General features: G+C 40.5%; 1 protein-coding gene across 2 annotated transcripts; it reads left to right on the plus strand.

The window, feature by feature from the left end:
• Nucleotides 1–773: 773 nt before the first annotated feature.
• dnmt1 (DNA (cytosine-5-)-methyltransferase 1) lies at nt 774–13,677 on the plus strand. Of its 2 annotated transcripts, XM_085156218.1 has the most exons (35): nt 774–972; nt 1,389–1,425; nt 1,877–1,984; nt 2,103–2,352; nt 2,457–2,529; nt 2,625–2,706; nt 2,816–2,856; nt 2,935–2,989; nt 3,077–3,160; nt 3,264–3,373; nt 4,693–4,811; nt 4,902–4,994; nt 5,100–5,251; nt 5,593–5,780; nt 6,225–6,239; nt 7,762–7,942; nt 8,037–8,134; nt 8,309–8,456; nt 8,558–8,673; nt 8,746–8,947; nt 9,031–9,164; nt 9,281–9,460; nt 9,725–9,949; nt 10,026–10,218; nt 10,444–10,534; nt 10,618–10,749; nt 10,850–11,132; nt 11,255–11,396; nt 11,568–11,734; nt 11,841–12,018; nt 12,105–12,300; nt 12,386–12,549; nt 12,664–12,780; nt 13,171–13,264; nt 13,386–13,677. In XM_085156218.1, the coding sequence occupies exons 1-35, from the start codon at nt 926–928 to the stop codon at nt 13,421–13,423; spliced, it is 4,533 nt and encodes a 1,510-aa protein (XP_085012344.1). In that variant the 5' UTR covers nt 774–925; the 3' UTR covers nt 13,424–13,677. The 2 variants fall into 2 exon arrangements, with proteins under 2 accessions (XP_085012344.1, XP_085012345.1); XM_085156219.1 differs by lacking the exon at nt 6,225–6,239 and having other exon boundaries at nt 775–972.
• The last annotated feature ends 20 nt before the right edge of the window (nt 13,678–13,697 follow it).

Here is a 13,697-nt window from a genome sequence, read left to right on the forward strand (position 1 = left end):
GCAGTGATTGTACACACAGCTAAACATTGACCAATTAATATAATAACAGAATAAAGAAGTGTCAATAAAAGCTGGTGGTAAAAGCGGACATGGTGGGTTTCCATGTGTAAATACCGTATAAGAACAAATTGACCGCCTGAGATTAATCTTCTACCGATGACACAGTGCCACCTTGTGGTGGAATAGGCACGTAGCTGGTTATAGTTGAAGGACCTTGTCTCCTTATTTATTTGCTCATGATGACATTGCAGTCGCCCAAATCAAAATATCTACATAAAGGACAAACAACTTAAGGCAATCATGACCTGAGGCATAGATAGTACAGTCACACTGGAAGTGATCCACAGTGGATAATCAACAATTGTTATCCTACAATAATACAACAGCTACATTGTGTATCACATTTACGATGCCATTCAGTCAATGTTTTTTTAATTGTATTTTTTTAAGTAGTAGTAATACATCAGATGCAGATGTCTTGCTGCGATAGCTCATTAGTAAACAATAACTTCCGCCTGGTCAGACCACTTCGACATCTATCAAACAGTAAGGGTGGATCGGTTTAATTGTGCATTTCTAGATAAATGATTTCTTTATAAAAGAGACAAAAAATCCCATTTTTCTTTTATTAATGACTTTTATGAGATAAACGTGTAATTCCGGTCACAAACGATACGTACATCAAGGATGTATTAAGTCCATCATCGAAACTGTTTTACCTGTACATACCTACAGTGGTACAGTCCACAACACCCGGGTTTCCGCGCGAAAAGACGGCCCGCGCGCCCGAATTGCTTATAGCATCCATCTGCACGCGACAGACAGTCACCGTGGAGCCGCGCGGTGGTTAATGATAGTAGAGTTTTAAACGGTGTTTTAACGGTTTTAAAACATTTTAGTCGCTCGTGTCTTACGCTCGTTTACGATGCCAACCAGGACGTCCCTGCCTCTCCCGGACGATGTCAGGAAAAGGTACTGTAATGAATGCTAATAGTGTTCTACTGATGTAGCTAGCTTGCAGCTTTTATTTCAAAAGCCATAACAGCGGCTGTTAAAGCTGAAATGGCAGTCCTGGTGGGTTAGACTTTCTGTGGTTGTCCTGAGCGTTACTGGCGGGTTCCCTTTTACCTATGCAAACAGATGTTGCTAACATTAGCTTTTTGCCACTGACATGGCTGATGCGGTATGCACTATTAGCCAGTTAGCATCATTAGCCTGCCAATGGATGGGACAGCGTGTGAGATTTGGCGCCACTCAGGAAGTTTTGTTATCTGTGTTTCTGCTTTCCCGTTGTCAGTGTTTTATTGCTGCAGTATAGCAAAGGATGTGCTCCCACACCATTCGCTCGGACTTACCCCAGCACTGTTTTGATTCTTCTTTGTTTACAGCCTGCAGAGGTTGGATGAGGAAGGATCTGCAGATGAGGTGAGCTGTGGACTCAAAACATGCTTATCTAGTAATTCTGAAACGGAAGTTTAGTGTGGAAGAACTAACTGTTTAGTATTTTAGTCTGTTTCTATACTGTCACCTCAAAGGGAAGTTCCAGACTCAATCCGCATTGCACTCCCCTTATATCATAGTTATAAATAAAATGAACGAGGATCAGCTTTAGTCTTCTTTTTTGTGCCATTTTCTATTTGAGCAGTTTCTGGTGGACAGCATAAGGAAACTGATACCAGTGATGCGACGTCAACAGGAATCAAAGTTAAATATGTACTATGTAATAGTTTCCAGGTTGCATATTGTCTCATTAAGTAATACAATCCAGTTTAAGACAGTTGTGTTCTTTATGTTTTGTGTGTGAGTGCATAAGTTGTGCCTTTTTTTTTTTTACTTTATTCATTAGCTCTTATTCTCTTTTAAAATGTCACTTCAGGAACATGTGAAAGAGAAGCTCAAGTTGGTGCAGGACTTTCTGCATGTTGATGCTCAGGATCAGCTGACCAGTCTGGAGGAAAAAATGAAAAGTTCAGAGATCTCAAAGGTCAGTCAGTTGTAAGTTGTCCAAATTGATATTAATCCTAAAACCGTACTTGACTTACTGTCATCTAACTTGTGACATATGTCATGTGCTTTTTTTTTTCTTTTTCTTTTTTTTAAAGGAGGTCTATATCTCTAAAGTGAAGGCTCTACTTGGAAAAGAACTTCATCTTGAAAATGGCTCCCACTCTGATGACGCAGAGAAGAATGGAAAGACAAATGGCTTTTCAAATGGTTCGCACAAAGACGAGCATGATGAAGATGTAACCATGAGTGTACAGGAGGAGGAGGAGGAGGAGGAATCTGTCAAGTCACCAACTGCTTCGAAAGGGAAGGGTGGACGGAAGAGCAAGGCAAATTCTGACACAAAAAGTATGTTTAAAATCTCTTAAGATGGAGATCACCTGCACATTCAGTGGCTTTCTCCAGTTATTTAAGCAAAGGTAATTTTTAAAATAATTTTTGTCCTTTTGTAGAGTCTCCAGCAAGTACTAGGGTTACCAGAAACAGTGGGAAACAGCCAACCATCTTGTCAATGTTCACTAAAGTGTGCGTATAGGAATATATTTAATTCATTTATGTATTTTGGCATAAAACAAAATCTCTTCCATCACTCTAACCTGCTTGAAATAAATGTCTTTCAGTCAGAAGCGCAAGTCAGAGGACTTGAATGGAGAAGCTGTCAACGGACAGAATGAACCCAAGAAAGATGATGACGTTGAGGAGGTACCGTAATGTTATGTACAAGTAATGTAAAAAAAAAAACATGAGTAGAAGCTGCAGTTCCTCCATGTCAGATAAATAACTCTCCACATACTTTCAAATTTGTTTGTAGTCTCGGGAGGAGAAACGACTCAAAGTGGAGTCGGATGAAAAGTAAGTATCTTTGTCTTGAGAGCAACAATTGTGATATAGCTTATACAAGCAAATGTGTTGACACTTTTCTTTATGCAGTGCTGCTCCAGAAGAATCCAAGAGTGACATCGTAAAGCCGGTTTCTGCTGTAAAGGTAGTGATTTGGATAGGTGAACTGTAAACATTTTTGGAGGCATTATTGCTTCGTGCTAACTGGATTGTGTTTTTTGTTACTGTTCAGACGCCACCACCCAAATGTCAAGACTGTAGACAGTACCTAGATGATTCTGACCTGAAGTTTTTTCAAGGGGATCCTGATAACGCGGTGAGAGAACTTGCCAAACATAAACTGCAGTTTTGTTTGTTTTAAATTATATATTTAAAAAAACAACAACAAAAAACCCAAACCCATAATTTCTGTGTTTCAGCTGGATGAGCCTGAAATGTTAACAGATGAGCGCCTCTCACTGTTTGACTCAAATGAGGATGGATTTGAGAGCTATGAGGATCTGCCACAGCACAAGATCACAAACTTCAGGTGAGTGATTCTCATCTTTATTAAGGTTTTGTTCCTGTGAGGTAACATACACAGCTTGTTAGGTAAGAAGAACAAAACAAAACTGCAAGGAGAGAAAGATCTGTGTTGACTGGCTAGAGGGAGACATCAAGCTTGAATGGGCAGCAGGATAGAGTTGGAAATGTACTATCACGTCAAGAGGGTGGTGACAGGGTGGAAATAGTACCTTGAGGAACTCAAGAATGAAGAAAATGACAGAGGGGAACTGTTGGTCAGGAAGTGCAGGAAATAGGTGAGGGTATCTATAAAAAGGATAGATTGGAAAGGTGGTTGGTCAGATGAGGTGGTGGGAGTAGTAACTACAGTGGGATCAAGTTTGATACCATGAAGTATGTGGCTTCACACAGAAAGAGCACAACAGATTTGATGTTTGCTTTGAGAGTGGTGGAGAATTACCCAGTGACAAGAAGAGTTGCACTGCATCCTTGTGGATCTAGAAAAAAACGTATACTGGTGAGATGTGTGGTAGGAGTGACAGATGGGTTCATTGTAGGGGTGGGATTACATGAGGGATCTGCTCTGAGTCCCTTCTTGTTTGTAGTGGTGATGGACAGATTGACAGATGAGGTTAGGCAGGAAGGGTGTTTGCAGACGACATAGTGATCTGTAGTAACAATAGGAAGCAGGTGGAAGAGAGTGGAAAAACGGGGGGGTATGGTCTGGAGAGAAGAAAGAAGAAAGCTGTGTGAAAGGGAGACATCTAAGCACAACAATGCTGCTGCAAGTAGTATTGAAATGGCTCAACCTTTTCAAACAAAGGACAGCACATGAGGGGTGAAGAAGGGAGTTGGGCAGGGGTGGAGAGGCTTTTGAAATGGGTCAGGGGTGATTCGTGACAGAATGATATGGCAATAGCGAAAGGGAAGGTTTACAAGATGGTATTGAGACATACAGACAAGACTGGAGGCGGAGCTAAAGACAATCAGATTTCAATTGTGAAGGTCCAGAATTGATGGTATTATGAATGAGTACAGATCAGGTTCAGAGATTTGTAGATGGGGTTAGAGACGTAAGGTTTGGACAGAGTATGGATAGTAACCTTGTGGAGGGCAAGAGACCATAGAGAAGATCCATGATGTGGTGAAGGAAGACATGCAGTGGGTTGGCGTGACAGAACGATGTTAGGGATGGAGTGAGAGATGGGCAGATGATCTGCTGTGGTAATCCCTAAAGTAAAAGGAGTTTAGAAGAACAGATGTGTTCCTTCTAATTAGACTGTTTTTAATATTCTAAAACTTAATGTTTTTGTCAGTCATATGGTATAACAATGTGTGTTACAGTGTTTATGACAAGCGTGGCCATCTCTGTCCATTCGACTCTGGACTTATTGAGAAGAATGTTGAGCTTTACTTCAGCTGTGTTGTCAAACCCATCTATGATGACAACCCTTGTATGGATGGTATGGAAAACCTGTCCAGTTATAGAAAGTTCATTGTGATTGTACATTGTCTCTTAGCTTTTATAACTTTTTTTCCCCCTGTATTTTTAGGTGGTGTTCCTGCCAAAAAGCTGGGACCCATCAATGCCTGGTGGATCACTGGTTTTGATGGTGGAGAAAAAGCTTTGATTGGTTTCACTACAGGTAGTATAATTGTGTATTTTCTTCTCCATTTAGTTAAAAAAAATAAAAAAACATAAATCCATATATACAGTACACTAATGTTTATCCAACTCTTTCCTTATCTAGCTTTTGCTGACTACATCTTAATGCAGCCCAGTGAGGAGTACGCTCCCATCTTTGCACTGATGCAAGAAAAGATCTATATGAGCAAGATAGTGGTTGAATTCCTCCAGAAGAATCCTGATGCTACCTACGAAGACCTACTCAATAAGATTGAGGTGCAGTCTTGTGTGAATGAAACAAACTCTTATCTTTGAATCCGGGTTTCTGTCATGGTATCTGTTTGAGAATTTTAGAAAATGTTTTACTGTGTATATTTCCATTCATATAAAGTGATCCTGCCTGTTGCTGTGCTGGTTTCCCACAGGGATCAAATTGTTATTTATTTTTTTCTTACTGACATGTCCAAAGCTTATTATGCCCTGTCTGTGAAGGTTCTCAGTCATCCAGGTCATCGTAGTCAAAGGAGCTTGCAAAGAAAAGCGTCTGGACTGGAAGAAGTCCAGACGCTTTTCTTTGCAAGCTCCTTTGACTTATGCCCTGTTTTCCATTCCCCCAGACAACTGTGCCTCCTGCAGGTCTAAACTTCAACTGCTTCACTGAAGACACGCTCCTGCGCCATGCCCAGTTTGTTGTAGAGCAGGTGGAGAGCTACGATGAGGCCGGTGATTCGGATGAGCAGCCAATCATTGTTACTCCTTGCATGAGAGACCTGATCAAGCTTGCAGGAGTCACTCTAGGAAAAAGGTGCTTAAACTTTTCTTTTTTTTTTTTTTTTTTTGTTACAACTTTCCATTTTGTATGCTTAGATGTATAGTGATAATTTTGCATCAATACTTAAAAGGATGCATTTTTCAAGGGTGTTGGTCTCATCTGTTGGATTGTGAATCTGCAGCCTTCTAAGATTTCAGAGAAAATGGTCTGAATTGATTTTGCTAATACTTGAAATAATAGCTTAATGCTAATTCTGCAGTGCATTGAAGAAACATGTAATACATACTTAATTTATAATGAAAAATCCAGTTTCAGCTTTCCCATTTTTATTTTTATTTTTTCTTCTATCAGTAGCTATTTTGACTCCCTTCGGGTTTTAAAGCTATCCATTTCATTTGTGCTTATATTCCTGTATTTCTGCTCCTTGCTCCCTGTTCTCCCTAATGTCTAACATTCCTTTAACATTTCCTAATGCAGCATGCTGCTGTACTGGTAGGTAGGCCTCATTGTGAATGCATCTTTAGCTTGTTTGGTGGTGTGTTTAATGTGAAGCATTTAGAAACTTTATGGACAAAAAGCACTACACCAGATTTCATGCTAAAGTTTTATTTCTACTTTAAATCATTTTATATATTTTTTGGCTTTACATTGTGGTTTATTTTTTAGTTTATCCAGCAGATTTGAAATCTGGCCACGTATATATCAGATTTGTGTAATCGTCATGCTTAAAATACTGCGACGGAGTGCGGTGGTTGATTTATTTAAAGATGTCATAGCATTAAAACAAACTTTCCAGAAACAACTTAACTAGACTGGCACATCCCACTCGAGTTTAACAGAACATTATTTTATAACATACAAATCTTCTTTTCACATTTCAACTGGTTGAACACTTGTGATGTGTTTAAATTTAATATTTTGTGATACCCGATTTGTTATACTGAACAATCTGGAATGTGATCCTTGGAAACGGGCAGGTTTGGGAAAGGGCATTCATTTTCAAAAAGTAACTTCTACCACAGACTGACTTACCCAACAGTGGGTGGGTTGCTAAAGTCTGAGGAGCTTTGATGCTAGTAGTATAGTGAGATTGTTGCTGACATTTATAAGCATTTGTGCAAAACAAATGTGAACGTTAAAAACGGTCATCATGCCTGTAGCATTGTCGTTGTTGGCCAGTGCTTCCTCATAGAAAGCTAGTTCTCCTGAGATTCTGATCTTGTATCTGGCAGCTTCAAAAATAATACATTTAGAAAAGGAGCATATTGTGTAAGAGATGCAGAGTCTCTTAATAGTAGGCGAAGAAAGAAGTGTTTTAAGTTTCATAATGGCTATGCGGAGGCTTTTTCTCGTAAATTTTTTTTTTTCTCATTACGAAATTCATAATCCATAGAACAAGAAGACTTGGAAAGTCCCAAGTTCAAGCTTTGTGTTTGAACATGGGACAGCCCCACAGCTGTAAAGCATCAGAATTAAAAACGAAACTGCTGTCAGGGTATTTTCTTTATATTTGGAATTAACTTTGATTTAGTTATTGAGCCTGTATGAGTTAAGGCTCAAAAGCCTTCATATAGGTGAGGGTTATCCATCTTGTTTAATAAGAAATATGACTCTTCCTCAAACATGGGTTAGAATTTGTTAAGAGTTCAGAGTTCTTGCAGCGAATGTTATTTATATCTTTGACAGGAAGAACAAAAGCCACAGGAGATCAAAGCAGTCTTTACACTCAGGAAGTTGGCACATGTTGGTGTGTTTTTTGTTTTTTTGGGGTTTTTTTCCCCATGCAGGCCCAATTGCTTCCCGCGGAGAGAACTTTATTGCCTCTTACATCAGATGGAAACTCTGCATTGAACATTCTGTTTGTTTAGTTTGGTTTGCTTGTTTCTTTGCATGGCCTAATGCTGTGGTGTGTTGATGGCCAGGGGCTTCATAATGCCATTACGTCACTTATCGTCAGGTATTTGTGCAGAGTAAAATCTGCATCTTCTGACCATGCACTTTGTTCTTTTGACAGGAGGGCTGCCAGAAGACAGGCTATTCGTCACCCAACAAAGATAGAAAAAGATAGCAAGGGACCAACTAAAGCAACCACTACAAAGCTGGTCTACCAGATCTTTGATACATTCTTCTCTGATCAGATAGAGCAGAATGATAAAGAAAGTGCCATGAAAAGACAGCGCTGTGGTGTCTGTGAGGCAAGTTGGATAATATCTGTACAGTATCTGATGTTGATGTCCATCCTCTGTAATTCTTATGCATATTGAATTCTTTTTCTATGTGTGTGGACAGGTTTGTCAGTCTCCTGATTGTGGAAAGTGTGCAGCTTGCAAAGACATGATCAAATTTGGAGGAAGTGGAAAAAGCAAACAAGCTTGTAAGCAGAGAAGGTGAGCATGCTTTTGAATGTGTTGCCTACAAATGCTTTTCCAGATATTTGCATCAGTGACTTTATCTGTCATAATATTTCAAGCAAGAAGGAATAAAACACAGACTTGACATTTTATATACAGCTTGGTGTTTCAGTCATATTAATCTCTTTAAATCTATCTATCTCTGTTTAGATGCCCCAACCTTGCAGTCAAGGAGGCCGAAGATGATGAGAACATTGAAGAGGAAGATGTTCCTGTGGAGAAGCCTAAAAAGGTTCCTCATGCCAAAAGAAAGAAGCAGACCCAGTGCAAACTTACATGGATTGGAGAATCTATTCACGTATGTTTTCATCCTGTGGTAGATTAATAGAACTACCCTCTAGTGCAGCAGTGGTTCCCAGCACTGGTCATATAAAAATATTCATCTTTAACTCCTTTCAGACTGAAGGGAAGAAGCAATACTACAGGAAGGTCTCTTTGAACGATGAACTGCTGGAGGTGGGAGACTGTGTCTCAGTTTCATCAGAGGATCCATCCATTCCACTGTATCTGGCAAGGTAAGCGGTTCAGACATAGTATAATAATATTCAATTCTCAGTTCTCAAATGTAATGAGGTGTTTTTTCTTAGGATCACGTCAATGTGGGAGGATAATAATGGAAAGATGTTTCATGCCCACTGGTTCCTACGTGGAATAGACACGGTGCTCGGCGAGACTTCAGATCCACTTGAGCTTGTCATTGTGGATGAATGTGAGGACATGCTGCTCAATTATGTCCAAGGCAAAGTTGATGTTATGTATAAAGCCCCATCGAACAACTGGTTTATGGAGGTAAGTTTTTAAAGGAACTAGAAAGATCTGAAGCTGCTTTTATTGTAATTTTCTTCATGTAACAGTTGCTTCTGTAATTTTAGGGTGGTGTGGATGTTGACCTCAAGGTGATTGAGGATGACGGGAAGAGTTTTTTCTATCAATTCTGGTATGACACAGACTATGCCAGGTTTGAAATGCCTCCGAAGACGTCTCCATCCGAAGAATGCAAATTCAAGTAAGCACCAGCTACACATTCATTTATGCTGCTCATGATCTTTTCCTTCATTTCTTTTTTTTTTTTTTTTTTTTTTTTTGTGTTTACATTTTTAAAATCTCTACTTTCATCTTCAGGTTCTGTGGCAGCTGTGTTAGGACTAAAGAGCGAGAGGACAAAGATAAGCCTCATGCATTTGAACCCCTGGAGAATGAAGACCATGACACAAAAGCTTTGTATGCGATGGCTTGCTTTAAAGGAGAACAGTTCAGGGTGGGGGACAGCGTCTACCTTCCTCCCGAGGCTTTTAATTTCAGGTGAGTGTTACTTTTATTCAGAGCTGTAGAATGATGAATACACATGTACAGTCTAACACTATTTAGAAGTTTCAGTCTTAGTTTGCATGAACGAGGAGTCTACATGTGTAGTGCAGCTTCAGCCACTAGAGGGCCTTCTTTACACACAGGTCGCCTGTTTATATTTTAATTTTTTTCAGGTTGAATAAATTTTGTTCTTTATTAAAAAGGGAAGATTGCTGAGTATCGTGGCTAATATTAAATCTATAACAATGTGGTTCTTAGTGTGAAGCCAGCCAGTCCAGTGAAGCGATCCCACAGGAAAGACGATGTGGATGAGGATCTGTATCCAGAGTATTACAGGAAGTCCTCAGACTACATCAAGGGCTCAAACCTGGACGCTCCTGAGCCCTTCCGTGTTGGGCGCATCAAGGAGATCTTCTGTCACAGGCGTAGCAATGGGAAACCCGAGATGTCAGACGTCAAACTGCGACTCTACAAGTTTTACAGGTAAAAACTGTTAACAGTTTAATGGGTTGCTATAAATTGGACAAATTTTAAGACTTTAATTTATCTTGTTTTCCAGGCCTGAGAACACACACAAAGGTGTCAAAGCTAGTTACCATACAGACATCAATCAGCTGTACTGGAGTGATGAAGAAGTGACTGTAAACATGGATGACGTTCTCGGCTGCTGCCAGGTAGAATATGCAGAGGACCTGAATGAATCCATCCAGGACTACTCCAGTGCTGGACCTGAGCGCTTCTATTTTCTAGAGGTACAGTACTTCCTTTCTGCTGTAATCTCTCTAATCATCGATTTATCCACTCATCAAAAACTATTTCTTGTAATGACAACCGCACGTGCATAGAAGAAAGCAAAAACAGTTGACATGGTAGATTTTGTCTAATACTGGAACATTTTATTTGGAAAAGTCTTGAACATGTCTTCAATTCAGTGTAGAAACTGCAGTCTTATTTTCATACACGTGCCTCCTTCACAGGCCTATAATGCAAAGGCAAAAAGCTTTGAGGATCCCCCAAATCATGCTCGTTCAACTGTCCATAAAGGAAAAGGAAAGGGCAAAGGAAAAGGTAGAAATTGTATTTATTTTTTCCTTCAAAAATTGATTTTAGTAGTCTCTGAAATCCTAATGTATTAAATATGGTTTCCCAAGGTAAAGGCAAAGGAAAAGCTTCAGCTGCACAGGAACAGCCGGACTCACAGCCTAAACCTAAAGTGCCCAAGTATCGCACATTGGATGTGTTCTCTGGCTGCGGTGGACTTTCTGAGGGATTCCACCAGGCTGGTAAATGTTGCAACCCACTCACAAAATGTTTTCAAATCATCTTTTTTGTTTCTTTGTTTTGGGACTGCAGTACAAAACCGTAACTGCTTGTTGCCTTTAGCAATCTCGGAGACCCTCTGGGCTATAGAGATGTGGGAGCCAGCAGCACAGGCCTTCAGACTGAACAACCCAGGCACAACGGTGTTCACTGAGGACTGCAACATCTTGCTGAAGTTGGTCATGTCTGGAGAGAAAACAAATTCTCTTGGCCAGAAGCTGCCTCAGAAGGGTGATGTGGAGATGCTGTGTGGAGGGCCTCCTTGTCAAGGGTTCAGTGGGATGAACCGCTTCAACTCTCGCACTTACTCCAAATTCAAGAACTCACTCGTTGTCTCCTATCTTAGGTTGGTTCGCCTAAATTCATCAACTTTCGCCGACATTGTGCAGCAAGCTTTTTTGTTTCCCACAAAAACTCTTAACCTCGCATTAATCGTTTTTTTATTATTATTTTTTTTTCTTATTGCAGCTACTGTGACTACTACAGACCCAAATTCTTCCTGCTTGAGAACGTGAGGAACTTTGTGTCATTCAAAAACTCTATGGTCCTTAAGCTCACACTGCGCTGTCTTGTGCGAATGGGATACCAGTGTACCTTTGGTGTCTTGCAGGTGGGTCAGACCTTAAACTTTTCTGCTGTGAAATTTTGGGGGAAGCTAAAATGAAATTGACTTGGAACAAATTTCAGAGCTTGTGTTGTTAACCAACAGCTTGCTGTAAGGTTTTTCTTTTCTTCTCATACAATAAAGGATCACTAATGCGCTGCGTTCTGCTCTCATTAGGCCGGTCAGTACGGTGTTGCTCAGACCCGGCGCAGGGCCATCATCCTGGCTGCTGCTCCGGGAGAGAAGCTGCCACGCTATCCTGAGCCTCTGCATGTGTTTGCTCCCAGAGCTTGCTCTCTCAGCGTTGTGGTGGGTGAAAAGAGATACGTCAGCAATGTCACACGGTAATGTAAACACTTTCCCCTTCTGGGTTGCTTATATTGTATTTTTAGGTTGCAAATCTTTCTCGCAAGACATTAAAGCTTCATTGTCACTAATTTCTTTCTACAGAGGCAATGGTGGAATCTACAGAACTATCACTGTCAGGGATACCATGTCTGACCTGCCAGAGATTCGCAATGGTGCAGCTGCACTGGAGATTTCCTACAATGGGGAGCCCCAGTCTTGGTTCCAGAGGCAGATCAGAGGCACACAGTACCAGCCTATCCTCAGAGATCATATCTGCAAGGTGAGTTGTGGTGTTCTCATGTTGGCTCACTCTTTCAGTCATTAAAGAATAACTTTATGACAGAAGTTACATGATCTGCATTACAGGATATGAGTGCACTGGTTGAGGGTCGGATGCGTTACATCCCCTTGGCTCCAGGCTCCGACTGGAGGGATCTGCCCAACATCGAGGTCCGACTGAAGGATGGCACCCTGACTAAGAAACTGCGTTACACACATCATGATAAGAAGAATGGGCGTAGCGGCACCGGTGCACTCAGGGGTGTTTGCACCTGTTCAGGAGGTATGCAGAACTTAAAAAAAGTTGTAGAGCTTAAATCTCCATCTGGGATACATCTCTTATAGTTTCCATGCAAATGTCTTTTTAGGTAAGCCTTGTGACCCTGCAGACAGGCAGTTTAATACCCTGATCCCCTGGTGTCTGCCCCACACTGGGAACCGCCACAATCACTGGGCGGGACTCTATGGCAGGTTGGAATGGGATGGTTTCTTCAGCACAACAGTCACCAATCCTGAACCAATGGGCAAGCAGGTACATAAGATTTTTTTTTTAAATTTATTTATTCATTTTATTATTATTAAGCATTTCAGTTTGTTTACTTGGATTTACATTAAACAGTCCTTCAAATTTATCTCTTGATTACAGGGCCGTGTACTCCATCCTGAGCAGCACAGAGTTGTCAGTGTGAGAGAGTGTGCACGCTCTCAGGGGTTCCCTGACACCTACCGCTTCTTTGGAAACATCCTGGACAAACACAGACAGGTACAATCTGGAATCAGAGTACTTTTATTAATCCCTGAGAAATTTATGTGGTTACAGTTGCTACAAAGAAGGTAAGAGTGGCAACAGTGACTTTGGTATGAGTTTTAGTCACAATATTGTACAGGTCACGTGAGGGATGACTATTTTCTTTCAGGAGATGTCGCTTGGTCAGGCCTGCAGAGACGTTTTAGCAGGAATCTAGCACAATATAAACTTTGAAACTGCCTTGTTTTAGTACAGCATTTTAATTTTTGGCCTGGTCATTTTGGCCTTTATCATCTTGGACTTAGTTGCAGTCCCAAAATGAAGATGTCTTTACTGCATTTCATGAGCTGCCCAGAAACATCTCTCCCTGAATCTTGCCAACTAATTGATTCTGTTTCCTTCCAGGTTGGAAATGCTGTGCCCCCTCCGCTCTCCAGGGCCATTGGGCTTGAAATTAAGAGGTGCATCACGGAAAGGATGAAGGAAGAACAAGCATCAGGTGACTTTCAGTTTAATCGTATGATTATCTTTTAAGATTTGAATGCAACAATCCTTATTAATGTGTGTGGTTTTGTTTTTTAAAATCAATTTATTTTAACCTACTTACTTTCCCTCCACAGAGAACATTAAACAAGAGAAGATGGAGCTCTCTGATTAAGCGTGTAAAGATTTCATCAAGAATCACTTCTGCAAATCCTGGTGCTGGTGAAATGATTTCTCTTAAAAGTTGCGATTTAATGGCGTCACCAAGTGGCCGCTATGGACTTTCTATGTAGTACCATTCCACATTGAGTTTTAAATGTGCTTTTAATCATGACGTTGTTGCTGTTGTTGTTAAATGTTCACCTAATGTGGGATAAATTGTATGTAGTTTTTATATGTAATATTTCAAATAAATCTTATGAAATTCTACTTGTAGTTTTTATTATTGT

Source organism: Neolamprologus multifasciatus, chromosome 4 (assembly GCF_963576455.1).
Source record: "Neolamprologus multifasciatus chromosome 4, fNeoMul1.2, whole genome shotgun sequence".
NCBI classification, from domain to species: domain Eukaryota; kingdom Metazoa; phylum Chordata; class Actinopteri; order Cichliformes; family Cichlidae; genus Neolamprologus; species Neolamprologus multifasciatus.

What these genes read in the sequence shown, in the direction of transcription:
- dnmt1 (XM_085156218.1), top strand. Translation starts at nt 926, where the DNA reads ATGCCAACCAGGACGTCCCTGCCTCTCCCGGACGATGTCAGGAAAAG. An exon ending in AAAGTGGAGTCGGATGAAAA is followed by an intron (nt 2,857 to 2,934) that starts GTAAGTATCTTT and finishes TTCTTTATGCAG; the next exon opens with TGCTGCTCCAGAAGAATCCA. An exon ending in AGCCGGTTTCTGCTGTAAAG is followed by an intron (nt 2,990 to 3,076) that starts GTAGTGATTTGG and finishes GTTACTGTTCAG; the next exon opens with ACGCCACCACCCAAATGTCA.